Below are 16,041 nucleotides of genomic sequence, written 5' to 3' on the forward strand. Positions count from 1 at the left end.
CCCAGGCTCCAGCCCATCGTGCCCTCCCAATCCTCTGCCCAGGCTCCAGGGAGCCAGCCCGCTTCTGCTCTGCAGGTTCAATGTGCAAACTTTCACAGACACAGAAAGGGCCAGCCCGCAGCCCACAGGGCAGAGTCCACTCCGGCCACCAGTGGGAGACAGTGTCAGAAGTTATCAGTACGTCCTCCACCGCCGAGCCAGTCTGGAGAGTTTTGGGCAGAGGTAGTGAAGTTATACTCCAGAGGCCAGGTGACGTGTCACTGGGGTGGACCGGTGGCCTGCACTGATCATTCTCAGGCACAGAATCAATACACCAAAAGCACATTTCCTCACAGGGACTAGTATGAGAGTCTCAGAACAGGGAACAGTCACGGTTTAGGAGGTCGGGCAGGTGACCCCGTAAAAGAAAGCCCGGAGCTCCGCCCCCCACCCCCCACCCGGCAGAGTGCTAGGCTCTGTTACCCAGTCCCACAGACATGATGCTCACATCAGACTGAGCCCCATGTGGGCTCCAGGGAGACAACCACGACTAGGAACTTGCTCTGACTTTAAAATCCTCCCCGTCTACAGGACAAAGTCTCACTCCACAGAGACAGAGGAAAAGCTCCACCGCAAACCCCTGGTGAAAGTGACCAGGGATGGTCTCACAGCCCCTGAACTGTAACTGACCAGAGCAAATGGCTTATTTCTAAGGGAGCGGGTGACAGTGTCTGAGGACGGGGAGGGAGATAGAGGGGAAGTCTGTTCTCCTTCCCTCAGGGATGAGGAATTAGGCACCTTTAAGAGGAGGGATGAGCCCTGACCGGTTTGGCTCAGTGGATAGAGGGTCGGCCTGCGGGCTGAAGGATCCCAGGTTCAATTCCGGCCAAGGGCATGTACCTTGGTTGCCAGCACATCCCCAGTAGGGAGTGTTCAGGAGGCAGCTGTTGATGTTTCTCTCTCATTGATGTCTCTCTCTATCTCTCTCTCCTTTCCTTTCTGTAAAAAATCAATAAAATATATTAAAAATAAAAAAAAAAAGAGGAGGGATGAGAGACTAGGAGGCAGGCTGGCCAGCAGTGAGAAGTCTCTAGGACTTTTCAAACAATTCTGCTCTGCTTAAAACCAACTGCTCCTTGACAGGTGATGCTGGGGCTGGAGGGACGGGACCAAGATGGGAGCACAGTCTCTGGGTCACACAGGTCTGGGTCTGAATTCCAGCTCTGCCAACTACTTGCTACTGTTTGAGACTTCCCAAGCTTCAGTTTCCTCATCTGTAAAACGATCACAGCAACTTCTGCTGTTTAAGTTATTAGCTACAGATTATAGGAGGCGACAGGTATTAGATCAGTACAGTACTCAGAACATAGCACAAGCCCAGTAAGCATGAACTTTTATGACCAATTATGTCAACATGACATGATTGCACAGCTGAGTTCCCACGCAGCTCAACAGGCACTGGCCGGTACAACACGTATCCGCAGTGACAGGACTTTCTTCAATAGGAGAGGGGCTGTGACCAGACATTCCACAATGTGGGAACCACTGTGTGTCTTCACCCACTAAATGACACATTTACGCCAACGCCTAAGTGGTGACCTTCCCACACAAGAATCACAATAGGCCGTATTTTCACCTGAACCTTCAGAGCTGAGGCATAGACCATGTAACAAATGTGCTTTGGCAATGTTCTTTTCTCATCCAGGAGAGTAAGACAACTTACAATGGACACAACAGTGCTTCATTTCCTTTCACTTGTAAAACTCAGTGCTCTCTGAACTTACCTGGCAACTTGCGTCCATTCCTCATACAGATGAAAGGTCATCAGCGGCTCGGGCAGCTCCCGTAGGTAGGATTTCAAAGCACCTGGAAGCAGGAACACTCTCTTTGAGGATACAAAGGGAGCTGGACTCTCAGGACATATTACTTTGCAAAATGAAATTACCTCAATTATAATTTTCCAACTATATAGAACAAATCATGACTTGGTGGGAATGGTTAAAGCATAAAATGCCCCTAAAATGATTTCTGTCCCTTGCAACACATAGGGTGGGGCAAAGTAGGTATATAGTTGTTCATATGGAAAATAATACAATAATTAAGAAATACTATACAATAAACTGTGGTGTTTCGCACACTCACACCTGTAAACCTACTTTTGCCCACCCTGTCTACTGAGAGACCAATGAAAATCAACTCAGCTTCAAGTCATCTTCTTAACAGACAGCACTTCCCCAGGCTGAGCACCATGTGGAAGGGAGAGAAGGGGAGAAAATACAAGCACGTCTCCAAAGACTTGGATTATAAGCCACCTTTACCTTTACATCATAACCAGGAAAAAAACAAACAGGAATACAAAGGCGGGTGTGTGTATCTACTTTTTCCCTTTTGTAGCTTATGTCTAGAAGGAGACCATTTCACCTAAAACTAAAATCAACACTGGTACCTGGTGATCTATCTGAGACAGGACTCGCCCACCAGTGGAGGGCACTCCTTGGAGCTCACCTGCTACAGCATGGGGGTCGGAATAAAACTCATCCAGGTGAGAAGTAGAACAGTCTAAGGCAGCTTTCAGTTTCTTTAATCTGGAGGCCCCAGCCGCAATTCGGAAAAGGCCCTAAAGATAATGCAAAGCCATTAGCATCAAGTTCACATTGGAAGCCGGCACGGAGCAGCAGTGAGACCCTGATGGAGGACCCCCAGCCCCACGGCCAGCACATGTCGCCTGCAGGCGGGGTCACACTGCCAGCCTAGTAGTCCTTGCCCCGCCCCATTGCTAAAATACCGGTGCCCAGTAGAAATCTATTTAAAAACAATATATTATACTTCCACAAGGGTGATGCTATAGATTTTTTAAACTTAGGAATATATTTAAAAATGGACGCCTCGGGAAAAAATTGTAAGACTGAACTGCTAGGCTCTTTCACTGCCCTACATATACCTCAGAGGAAAACCCACGAAGGGTCAACAAGTGAACTACGAAGACATTGGGCCAGGAACCTAGTCCAGGTTTCTCAACCGCAGCGGTATTGACGTTTGGGCCACAGGATTCTGTGCTGCAGGCCGTCCTGTGCATTGTAGGATGGCTAGCAACACCCTGGTCTCTACTCTCTGAAGACAGAGCCAACAGCCCTCAACCCGCCCCCAACAATTAGAGTACCACGCCAAGGTAAGACTTGCTATACACACGGAAGCTCTTGGAGCTCTGGTCCCTCAGTGACCATGCCATTCACTCCCACGAAGCACAGCCAGAATGCCGCGTGGAACTAGCAGAGCGAGCTGCAGGGAGGGGCAGCACGGGCTGTGCCGGGAAACGGCAGCGCATTCAGGTGCCGTGATGGGGTCACAGGGAGAAAAGGGGGCCCGCCGTGCTGCACATCCCGACGGGGCGGTGTGGCAAGGGCGGTGCAGCTCGGAGCCCGGCCGTGCCCTCACCTCCTCCTTCATGCCCGTCTCCAGCAGCAGCATCACACAGGCTTCGATGGGCAGCGCGATCTCTCGGCCACTCCGCTTCAGGTGTTCCTCCAACGGAGTCCCGAAGGCTGGCTTCTCCGCCCACTTATCTAGAGCAGCAAACCGTCAGTAAGACCTGACAACCCTGCGGCATCACCGTGCTGCCCCCCAGGCTCCCACAGGACTGAAGAGGGCCCGTGTGACCTCGGACGCAGAGCCCAGGCCCACAGCGGCGAGGCTGGAAGCCGTGCTGACAGCACACAGGCAACTGTCTATTTCCAGGTCAGATTCTGCTTGGACCACAAGGAGTTGAGGCAGTGCGGCAGAAACACATCCAATAGAGCAGGAGAACAGAAACAAGACTCCAGGAAGGGCTGCAGTGAGCCAGGCGGGCAGCAAGGGGCCCGGCCTGGCCTGTGGGACCTAGCGCTGCCTGAGGCGCGGAGGGAACCAGCTGGCAGAAACGCTCCCATGAGGAGCACTTAGCTCTTCCCAGCGACAGGAAGGGCTCCTGTCCTCCTCCCACTGTCAGTGGGCATTCGCCTTTCAGCCACTTTGCTGTTCGCATCTTGGATGGAGCAGTGCCGTGTCCCCGGCGCTCACCCACATGTAAGAGCAGGTGTAGGGCCCACTGCCTGAGCCGCCTATCGGGGAAGAAGTGCGAAACCCCACAAGTCCATGGAGAAAGGTGGGCAGAGGCTGAGGAACGAGGTGATAGAGGGGGCAGGGGACAAAATCAGAGAGCAGGCCACTCTCAGCAGTGTCAGGAGCCCCTTGTCTCTGGCCCAGTCCCGGCGAGTGGAATTACTAACAAAGAAAGCAGCCGGGGGCCTGGCCCTTCTCAGGCACAGAGCTCTGTGACGGCCCCTCAGAGGCCAGATCTTCCTGTGAATGCTTTGTCCTTTGATCTAAAGCTATGATTGTTGATGTGGGCAGAACACGGCCACTGACCCTTCTGGGGGGAAACAGCAGAACCACCGAGGGAGGCTGGGCCAAGGCACCTGTCACCGAGCCCTGCTGGAACTTTCTAGTAAACACTGTGTCCTAACCCCCAGCCTGCTGAAATGTGAGAACCACTGATCTGGAAACAGCTCCTGAGGCAAACTCCACCAAGGTCGCTGGCCTCTCAAACAACACACCTACTATGTGCCCATAGCTGCACAGGACCCGAGCTCAGAGCCCCCCTCAGTGTGAGAGCTAATTGTGAAGAAAGTACAGGACACACATGTGAACACACACCAGCAACGAACAAGACAAGACACGTTTGCTGCATCCAGGCAGAAAGACGGCATAGACAAGGGGCACAAGCGTGGTCTCTATGGGGCCAGGAGGGCCCCGCCCCGTCGGTGCTCAATCAGGGAGGGAGCACAGGGTCTCCCGAAAGGCCGCAGCCGCAGCTGCCCTCGGAGCCACACCATGCTGCACGCAACAAGCAGACTCTGGGTCACCAGACCTTCTGAACTTCCAAGGGAAGCCAGGATTAGGATTGGTACGGGAAAGAGTCTGGTTTTTAAATGATGGAGTAGTTTAAAAATGTTTAATGAGATATGGCAGTTGGCAACTTCTGGTGTAGACCACACACGTGAGAGCAATTCCGAGACAGGCTCGATGCTGGCTTCTGCTGTGGGAGGAAGAGCCTGGGGCTTAGAGGACAGACTAGAAGTAAACCGACCGGGAAGACGGACTGAGGAAAGGCCAGGAGCCTGGGAATTTACATGTCACCCCACAGCAGGCGCTGCAGAGGGGAATGGGCGGAACCGACCGCGGGACGAGAAGGGAAGGCGCTGCTCCCACAATTCAAACAGGACTGCCTGGAGCGAATGACAGACAGCTGGTGTGAGGGCGCCGTTAGGACCGCCAGGGGTCAGGGACAGCCGCGCAGCAGCTGCGAGGACTGAGCCGCAGGTGAGAGCGGAGGTGGTCAGAATGGAGGGCGCAAGGGGAAAGGATGAGGGAGGGCTGGAGGGAGGCAGCGAAGAACTCAGAGCAAGGACCCGGCCCTGGAAAAGGGGTGGGGGCAGAAATGGAGAAAATACAGACCTAAGAGTGAAAGAAAGCAATTGAGTGAAATGAGGGAAAACTTTAACCGGGAAGAAATGGCCCAAGTCACATCAAGCGCCAGGACATGACAATTAAGAGGTCACTGCTCCTTCGGAAATTAGTGTTTTCTGTGTGTTTTTTAAAATATATTTTTATTGATTTCAGAGAGGAAGAGAGAGGGAAATAGAAACATCAGTGATGAGAGAGAATCATTGACTAGCTGCCTCCTGCATGCCACCTACTGGGGATCGAGCCCACAACCCAGGCATGTGCCCTTGACCAGAATCGAACCCAGGACACTTCAGTCCACAGGCCAACGCTCTAGCCACTGAGCCAAACCAGCTAGGGCTATTATTTTTAACTAGCCGAGTGATTGGGAATAGAAACCAGACTGCAGTGTTCGGGAGTGGGAAGGAGGTAAGAAGATGCAGTGGCAGGCGATGAGTCACGCACTCCAAGATCCCACCAGTAGATGAAGGAGAAGGTTAACGGGGACACTAACCAAAGGCCAGCTGACCGTGAGTGTGAGATCGGGGCACGCAGGGGCATGGGGCAGTGGAGTCGAGTTTTTCCCTACCTAAGGATACTCTGAGTCTTCCTGAAAACAGAGAAGAAAAAGGAAGAGGGAGACAGGCTAAGATGAGAGGCAGATACGAGGACAGGCAGAGCTGGAAGGGGCGGAATTAGGCTGGGAGGCAGCAGCCTCAGGGAGAGAACAGATCACATTGCCGTCCCCAGCTGTGCCCCCACCAGCGTTCCTTATTCCACCTCAACCCTGTCCCTGCCCGCTCCTCCTCCCCGTGACTTTCTGACATACTTCTCTAGGGAAAATAGGCTTGGGAGAAGAATAGAATGAAAGTAAAAAAAAAAGAACTGCTAAATAAATCTTTTCTTTTTTGTGCTTGTTAATCAACTCTTCCAACAAGATGTTTACTACGTGGTCCTCTGCAGGGCCCTAGAAGCACACAGTAGGTGTCCCATGAACACACGCTCTCTGTGCTCTGCCCGTGCTGTGCGCGGCTGAATGCTCGCCGCAGCGTCTTTGCTCTGTACTGTGGCTCCCACCTGTCAGGCAGGAACTAGGAAACGGGACCCCAGAAGAGCAGGGGCAGCTCGTCTTGTGGAGAATTGGTCGGCCAAGCAGTCACACACCGAGATGGCTAAAGGTCGGACTTGGCGGTCATCAGGGCACAGAACTGCCCAATTCCAGTCTAGAAACTTGCAGCCACAAAGCCCAACCTGCTGGGCCCTCCTAAGAGTTAGTGAAGTGGCACTCTTGAGGGTGCTGAGTGTGTGCACACCTGCAGCACACGCCCTACCCACACACTTGCTCACTCTTTCACAATCACAGCAACACCGCCCAGCACCTGGCTGCAGCCTCCTAGCTCCAGGCCACTGGTTTTGCAGGGCGAACCTAAGCTCCAAATGTCAGGTCAAACAGTAGAGTAGGACCAGGCACGGCACCTTCTGCCTCAGCCATGTCCACTCATCTCTGCTGGCAAGTGCTGATGGCAAGTCAGAGAGAATTAGAACCAAAAGCTTAATGTCCAGTAAAACCATCAAACTAAACATCCACTCATCCCGGCGGGTAGAATCTGCCATGTGCTTGAAAAGGGTGGCCAGAGTAACAGTGCTGATAAGCACAAGAGCCCGTGTCCAGACACGGAGGAGGTCTGAACAGCGTGGCCGCAGTCTTACCGCTCAATCACCAAAAAAGTGTCTGATGATGGAGCACCACGAACTGGCTTCTAAAGTTCCTTTTGCAAATTCCAAACCATTTCTCTAGGATGTATGCTCATGCAGTCACAGGGTCAGAATCAAGCCCGTGGGACTAATCACTGAAGTGGGAAAAGATCGTCAGAGGCCAGAATGTGTCAAGCCTACATAGAAGAGAAAAACCACCAGGAACTCCCCCTCCCCAAGAGTCCAGTTCTCTCTTCAACTGAAGATCCCAGAAGACGTTTGAATGTCCCATTAGTGTGTTAATTGGGGTTAGGAGAAATTAGAGAATGCAGCAAGGAAAGACGAAACTGTGCTGGGCGCTGGGAGCTCCGGGCCAGGCTGCCCCCGCAGGGAAGGCATGCAGAGGGCTGGGCGGGGCAGAGGAGAGGCGCAGAGGAGAGGCGGCAGCAGCACGCAGGTTACGTTACCTTGATGGGCTTGCATTTCGGGAAGGGCCTTTTCTAAGACTGCTAATGCTTTTCTATGGTAATCTGCTTGGGCTTCTAATAACTGAGAACAGACCCACATTCAAAAACAAAAGTAATGTTAGCAATGGATGGACACACACACAATGGCTGAGCAAAACTAAAAATAAAATCTTTTGCAGAAAAACCTAAAATGACTCAATTTTTACAACACTACCATTCTGTCAGGGCCAAGGGCTTACCGTGACAAAGAACTTGCTGTACTCGCCCTCTTTGGCCATGAAGCTGTACATATCAGCTGCCAGCTGGTCCTGGTGAGAGAAGACACGTCACTGAGAAACAGCCGAGGAAATGGCACCTAGAATTAACCTCTGGGAGCTTCTCTCACAAAACAGGATGGAAACGGCGCAGAAGGAGTGTCCATCAACTGATGGACAACCAGGTGTGGGGACAACAAAAACAAACAGGGAAGCTTGTGAGGGATGCACAGGGAAAGACCTCCACGGTATGTAGTTAATACACCGTTAAGAAGTGAAGAATAGAGCCCTACTTATGGTATGTTATTACTTTGGTAAAAAGAGAAAAAAATGTTATATATTTTTTGCCGTAATTATATAAAAACTAGAGGCCTGGTGCACGAATCCGTGAATGGGTGGGGCCAGCCGGCCCATCTGATTGGGCCAATCAGGCCAGGCCAGCCGGGGGCAGGGGACCAGGGAGGTTGCCAGCTGGCTGGCCCCATCCCCTGGTCGAACTCCCAGTCCAACTCCCAGTCGAGGTGACAATTTGCATATTAGCCTTTTATTATGTAGGATATCTCTAGAAGAAAAATGAAAATTAGTAACAGTGGTTACCTGTTGGGAGGTGGTGGAAATTAGGCAGAAGGAGGACAAGGTGGAAGAAAAACTTTATTATACATTATTTTATACTTTGATATTTTTTAATTAATGTAAATGATTTACATAAAAATTAAATGGCCCGTCTGGTGTGGCTCAGTGGTTGAGCATCAACCTATGAACCAGGAGGTCATGGGTTCGATTCTCGGTCAGGGCACATGCCTGGGTTGCAGGCTTGGTCCCCAGTGGGGAGTGTACAGGAGGTTGCTGATCAATGAGTCTCTCTCATTGATATTTTTACCTCTCTCCCTCTCCCTTCCTCTCTGTCTAAAATCAATTAAAAAAAAAAAGTTAAAGATTTCAACCACTCTCATAAGGGACACATTCAAGAGGCAGACTCAGTGAGCACCAAAGCCCTACTGTGTCTCCAGTACAGCAATTCTTCCGTTATAGACACAGCAGGTCCTCACAGCCAATTGGCCTGGAGGTCAATTCCTCCCAGTGTACCAACAGCAATCAGGGCTTTTAACTACACCAAGACTTTCCACTCAGCCCACAAAGGGGAGTACCAAGAGCGACCACCTACAGTGATTGGGGAAGCTGAGCTACCAGCCCCTATAGGTCACTGACCACACAAAGCCACTCCATTAACACAGGGAGGCAGCCAAAATGCGGAGACACCGAAGTAAGTCACGAGTAGGAGAGATGGAGGAAAGCAAACTACTGGACGACACAGTGTTCAGAACCACATTTATAAGGTTGCTCAAGAATCTTCTAAAAACTGCTGAGAAACTTGAAGAGACCTTCAAGGACCTTAATGAGAATACCAAAAAAATGGAAAAGGACCAGTCAGAAATTATGCATACACTGTCTGAAATAAAGAATATACAGACACTCAACTGCAGACCACCGTACCCGAAGAGTCAAACCAAAGATCTGGAATATGAGGAAGAAAAAAACACCCAACCAGAGAGGCAGAAAGAAAAAATAATCCAAAAGTGTGAGGATAGCATAAGGAGCCTCTGGGATGGCTTTAAGTGTACCAATATCCGAATTTTTGGGGTGCAGAAGAAGAGAGAGAGCAAGATACTGAAAACCTATTTGAAGAAATAATGACAGAAAACTTTCCCCACCTGGGGAAAGAAATAGACTTACAAGTTCAGGAAGTGCACAGAACCCCAAACAAAAGGAATCCAAAGAGGACCACATCAAGACACATCATAATTAAAATGCCAAGGGCAAAAGACAAAGAGAGAATTTTACAAGCAGCAAGAGAAAAAGTTAAGTTACCTACAAGGGAGCACCCATACGACTGTCAGCTGATTTCTCAACAGAAACTATGCAGGCCAGATGGGAATGGCAAGAAATATTCAAAGTGATGAATAGCAAGAACCTACAACCAAGACTACTCTACCCAGCAAAGTTATCATTCAGAATTGAAGGGCAGATAAAGAGCTTCACAGATAAGAAAAAGCTAAAGGAGTTCATCACTGCCAAACCAGAATTATATAAAATGCTGAGAGGTATTCTTTAAAAAGAGGAAAAAGAAGAAAAAAGTAAAGATAAAAATTATGAACAACAAATACATATCTATCAACAAGCGATCCTAAAAATCAAGTGAATTAAAAATGTAAGGAACAGAATAAACTGGTGAACATAATAGAATCAGAGGCATAGAATGGGAGTGGATTGATAATTCTCAGGGGGAAAGGGGTGTATGTGTGGGGGGTACGGGAAGAGACTGGACAAAAATCATACACCTATGGATAAGGACAATGGGGGGGAGGTATGGGCAGAGGGGGGATGGGAACCGGGTGGTAGGGAGATATGGGGGGAAAAAAGGAGAAACAATTGTAATAATCTGAACAATAAAGATTTATTTTAAAAAAAGTTAAAAAAATAAATAAAAGTTAAACAGCTTTTAAAAAAATGATAGATTAGGCAATTGGATGGATATATATATATATATATATATATATACATACACACACACACACACACACACATACATACATACATACTAGGGACCCGTTGCAGGAATATTTCCTGCAAGACTTCTGGCGGGTTTCCCTCCCACCACGGCCACCTCTTCTGCCCCCTCCACCTCTCCCGCTGTGGCGGGCAGGGCGGGGCGGGGCGGGCAGAACGGGCGGGTGCATCCCGCCCCTCCCACCCACCCAACCCAGCCCACAGCCACCTCCGCCTCCTCGGCCACACGGGGTACACAGCCGCTGGCGCTGCAAGCCTCGCCCTGCACTCCCGACCCTCCGCGCCCGCTGCCGCCGCCTCTGAGCACCCCGACCCTCCGCACACACTGCCGCTGCCTCCTCGGCCACGTGCGCTGCTGCTGCGCGCCCCACCACGCCCCTTCCGCAGCCACCACCGCCTCTGAGGCCACCACCCGCCACTCTCCGCCTGCCGCCTCTGCTGTGCGCCCCGCCCACCGCCACTGCCTGCCACCGCCTCCGAGGCTGCTGCGACCATGCACACCACCCACCACGCACCGCACACTGCCACCACCACCTCAGAGGCCACCATGGCCGCGTGCTCCACAGCCGCGCCGCCGCCCGCGCAGCCACCATGCTTTCTGCTTTCTTCACTCCTCCCTCCCTCAGCGTATGTAAATTAACTGCCATCTTGTTTGCTGATTGGCTGTGGGCATAGCGAAGGTACGGTCAATTTGCATATCACTGTTTTATTAGATAGGATATATGCACACACACATATATACTGTATATAGATATATATATATAATTTTCATATACATATATACGCACATCAGAATTTCATATATATTTAATGTACTGCTTTCTGTTTTTAGCATTAAGGTGCATAAAATTCACATGAAGGCCCCTTATTAAAAAAAAAATCTGAAAATGCTAGTTAGTAGTAATAGACAACTAGGAATGCAACAAAGTAAATTCATGGATCCGCACCAAACCCCCCTCCCCCCAAAAAAAAGAGAAAAAGAAAAAGAGTAAGGAGAGGGAGGGAGAGAAAGAAAGGAAGGAGGAAGGGAAGATGGATGGAGGGAGGGAGGAAAACCCTGACATGCACAGAAGCTGAGTGGGAATGACTTGGTGAGAGTCTGTGCTGATTTTGGTAGCCAAGGTGTTTGAATCCAGCAGTCATGTGGGACCAGGGGACAGAAAATGAATCCTTGGGCCTGGTGAGGTGAGGTGCATGCATGCCACCCATAAAGATAACATTTCTGAAACGATACTCTCAAGGAAGGGTGGATTAGGAAAAAGTCGCTAAGCAGGCATAGACATCATAGAACACACCTGTTTGGGATTGGGCTCTGGGTCTGGGACAGTGAAATATCTCCCTGAGATCTCATAAACACAGACCTGCTTTCAATGAGGGTTACAAGTTTGACTCTATCTATATGGGTGGTCCAGGAATCTTCCAACTAAGAAAGCGGAGTTAAAACTGGCCCATACTAGTAATAAATGCTCTCTGGAAATCCCCGGGAGCCCCACAGATAAGTAAGTGCCTCTTAAAACGAGCTTACAATACAAAATTGCAAAACACAGGAGGAAACAATCTACCATAGAGCACACGCGCACTGCTCTCCCAGAGAACTTCCAAAAACAGAATTGCCAAAGACTGTTAAAATAAGCATACATAAAATAAGTACGAAAGAAGACTGTAGTATAAAAAGGCAGTCTTGAAGAATCAGAACTTCAGAAGTGAAAAATATACTCAATGAAATTTAAACTTCATTGTGAATTCATTAAACAGCAGATCAAACACAACTAACAAGTCAGTGACACAGAATAGATCTCAGGGAATTACTCAGAAGTTAGCATAAAGAGAAGAAGAGAATGGTTTCATAGATTGTCACCCCTGAAATGGCAAGCCACGGTGTGGAAGTTTAGAGAAGAGACATCAGCCATAATGTACCAGGTCAGACTCCCCAAACCTCTAACCAAATTCTGTGCCAGAAGAGGCCAACAGCCAGACCTAGGTTAGATTAGGTCTGATCCAGGGAAACTGCTGGGCAAATGACACTGGCATTCTGACCAGGAGTCAGGACCGTGAGGCCACTTTACCAAAGGACTGCTCTGATGTCAACTCTTAAACGCAAGGCACGCCGTGACCGGGAGTTTAATTCTCACCCACTGCACTATTTCAAACCAGTCATTTCACCACAGCTAACTGGCCAAGGTTTGCTATGTTACTGCTGGACCCAAATAAACTGAAATAGACCAGACTTAACGTCATCCAGTAGAACAAAGAGGCCATTTGGAAAACATTGAATAATAGGAGGAAAAGTCCAAGTCGATCATCCTACAAGTCATCCTAAAGACCTATTTCTTTACCACCTCAAATAACATGTGGAATAAACATCTATTTCCATGGATAAACGCACAGAGAATGAGATCACTTAACCATCTAATCTGAAATTTAATTTATGAGATACAAAGTTCTGCTTCTCCCTAATTATAAACTAACTGTTATAGCAACACTTAAAAAATGCTTCCCTTCCCTACAGACATACAATGATGCCTTTACTAGAAATTCAATCTTTAAATGTAATCACATTCGTTCCAGAAAATCGGATCTATTGTGCATTGTCTTAATTGCTCTAACTTTGTTTTGCTCTCCTTTTTCTTCACATATTCTTTTTTTAAAAAAATATTTTTATTGATTTCAGAGAGGAAGGGAGAGGAGATAGAGATAGAAACATCAATGATGAGAATCACTCATCGGCTATCTCCTGCACGCCCCCCACTGGGGATTGAGCCTGCAACCCAGGCATGTGCCCTGACCCGGAATCGAACAGTGACCGCCTGATTCATAGGTCGATGCTCACCACCAAACCACACCAGTTGGGCACCTATTCTTTATTTTAAATAAGCTTAGGCATTTTTGTCAAGTTTTAAAAAACATATTACTTGACTTTTTTAAAGTAATATTTTATTCTGATTATAAAGGAATGTAGTTTTAGAAAATAAAGAAAAAATTAAAACCACCTTTAATATCATTTAAAGTATTTTGATAGAAATTATGTAAAATACTAAATAATTTGCAACATATGACCTTTCATTCATCATTTGCAAAACCCCAAAGATGGATGCAAACACATGTTCTCAGACCTTGCACTGTTCTACTTTATTCCCAGCTTCGTCCATCTCTTCCTTCAGGGTGTCTATTTTTGACGGAAGCCCCTGAAAGTTGGTTCCTGAAGATTTGTGAGCCTGGTTCCACCTGCAAAGCACGAGCGTAGTCAGTATCTGAGAACCAGCTTACACACTCAACCTTAGGGACCTCAGGGAGACAGACTCCTTCCCTAAAACTGATTCTACCTGGGACAGGCGCCAGTACCTAGGACGCCAGCTTCTCTTAAGCTTACCCTCTAAGAATGGAAGAAGGCAAAAGAGCTTCCCACCACGCAGGATCTGTAGTGCTGGGAGTAGCGGTCTGCTCCCGGCAGGACTGACCATATCTTGTCTCGCACAAGCCCAACCGATGAACCTCAGACCACGAAACCCCTTGCTAGTGTCTAGTCATGGAATTCTTGCCACGAAACATCCCTGCCCTTCTGCCTTGATCTGGAATGTTCCCTGTACCACTGGGCGTCAGTGCATTTCTTGCGACCTCTTCCTACTACCATCCTGGGCTGTGATTACTTGCAGCAAGTAAAAGCCAGAACCCCAGTCATGCAGTCCTGTACCTAGCAAGCCATAGCTATGGAAGCGTTTTAAGAATTGAAAACACTTATAAGAAGGAATATTCTAAAGACAAATCTACAGAAAATCTCAAATGTAACGTGGAATATTTACATTCCTTTTTTTTAAATATATTTTATTGATTTTTTACAGAGAGGAAGAGAGAGGGATAGATAGTTAGAAACATCGATGATAGAGAAACATCGATCAGCTGCCTCCTGCACACCCCCCACTGGGGATGCGCCCGCAACCAAGGTACATGCCCTTGACCGGAATCGAACCCGGGACCTTTCAGTCCGCAGGCCGACGCTCTATCCACTGAGCCAAACCGGTTTTGGCTACATTCCTTTTATAGTAAGTAAAAATGCCAAACAAAAAACAGCACTGTGCTACAGCAACATGGGGTTCACGGAGTGGAGTAATAGCTGAGCAGTACATGTGATGGAGCGGTGCTTCTCCCCGCCTCCCAAGCGGACAGCCATCGGTGGTGCACGTGGCCGCCAACGGCAGCTCAGGAGCGAGGAAGGGAGCACCATCACAGCTTTGTAAGCTGCGGTGAAAGCATCTGACATGAAGAAACTCAGTAAAGGACAGCTATGTTGCCATGTCTGCCAGACAGAAAATCCTATCTACTTCACAGGACTGCAGTGAGAGTTAAGAGCTAACAAGCAGGTGTAGCAAAGCCACGTGGCTTTGTAAATAAAGTTTTATTGGAACACAGCCATGCTCATTCATATACGGATTGTCCAGGGCTGCGTCTGTGCTACACCAGCAGAGCTGAGCAGTTGCAACAGGAACCATCTGAGTTGCAGAGACGGAAACATTTACTACCTGGCCCTTTCAGAGGTTGTCAACCCGTGTGAGAAAAGGCCTGGTGTGGTGGCTGCCTCCCTATTCCCCCCCCAGGCCCAAGGAGAAGCCCAGGGAGGTCACTGATACCAACTGGCGCCGAGGCTGTGGCCAGGCCATGAGCATGAGACTGGTCGTTCGACATTAGCCCACAAGCGAGCAGCCCTTGGGGGTTACTTAGTTTTACACCAGTGCCTCCCTTCGGAGCACGGCATTTGACTGTGAAGGTGATCATAACCACACGGGGGCTCTGACACGCCGGGCCCCTCAGGAGCTGCTAAAATCACAGATCTAATTATTCCCACTTTGCCAAGAGCAATGCTCTAGAACTGCCTGCCACTTTAGGGCACTCGTTTCTTTTTTCTTTCCTGTCCCTTTTTGTTACTGCTGCACTAAGACCAGGCTGGTCTAACACCACCCCTCCTGCCACGCTTGGGAGAATGAGGCCTAAAAGCTGGTGTGAGCATGTCAGGTGGATGAACCTGCAACAACTTCCAACTGTCCATACAGCGTTCTCTCACCCACGCTGGGGATGGTGGCTGGGAGGTGACATGATGCCACCTTATTGGTTACTCTTCTAGCTTTCCGTACCTGGCTCTGACTGAGTCCCAGTCTAACACCAACTTGGCAAGCTGTTTCCTCTGTTTCTGGATGTTGGGAATCTCCACCTAGAAAAAAACATACCTTACACCAACTGGGATGAGCTTTGGGTTTCTGGTTTAACATTTAAAAGTGCAGTATTTATTTACAAACTGGAGGTCTGGTGCAGGAAATTCATGCATGGGTAGGGTCCCTAGGCCTGGCCAGGGATCAGGGCCGGCCAGGGCCTCCCTTCCCTGGCTGCCCGGTGCCAGCCGGGGCCTTCCTTTGTTCTGTGCAGCCCCCTGGTGGTCAGCGCATGTCATAGCGAGCAATAGAACTCCCGGTCTCCCAGTTGAACTCCTGTGGGGACACTTTGCATATTAGCCTTTTATATATATCAATTTCTTTTCTCTTAGGCAAAGGATTATGAACCATCAATTCACCCCCTGAATTTCCAAAAAGAAGTGTATGTCAAAGGCA

At 49.0% G+C, this 16,041-nt stretch overlaps 1 protein-coding gene across 6 annotated transcripts in view; it reads right to left on the reverse strand.

Moving 5' to 3' along the window:
- The window catches only part of ARHGAP17 (Rho GTPase activating protein 17), a 90,765-nt gene that overhangs the window by 26,568 nt on the left and 48,156 nt on the right, over positions 1-16,041 (reverse strand). For all 6 annotated transcript variants that reach the window (XR_003612930.2, XR_008555739.1, XM_008152769.3 and 3 more), the window contains exons 6-12: positions 15,571-15,647; positions 13,558-13,669; positions 7,862-7,930; positions 7,623-7,704; positions 3,415-3,542; positions 2,485-2,596; positions 1,764-1,845 (exon numbers count right to left, since the gene is read on the reverse strand). Coding sequence is in view for 4 of the 6 variants with exons in the window: in XM_008152769.3 (XP_008150991.2) it covers positions 1,764-1,845; positions 2,485-2,596; positions 3,415-3,542; positions 7,623-7,704; positions 7,862-7,930; positions 13,558-13,669; positions 15,571-15,647 (662 nt within the window). In the remaining 2 variants the exon portion in view is untranslated. The remainder of the gene's footprint in view (positions 1-1,763; positions 1,846-2,484; positions 2,597-3,414; positions 3,543-7,622; positions 7,705-7,861; positions 7,931-13,557; positions 13,670-15,570; positions 15,648-16,041) is intronic.

Source organism: Eptesicus fuscus, chromosome 4, assembly GCF_027574615.1.
Source record: "Eptesicus fuscus isolate TK198812 chromosome 4, DD_ASM_mEF_20220401, whole genome shotgun sequence".
NCBI classification, from domain to species: Eukaryota; Metazoa; Chordata; class Mammalia; order Chiroptera; family Vespertilionidae; genus Eptesicus; species Eptesicus fuscus.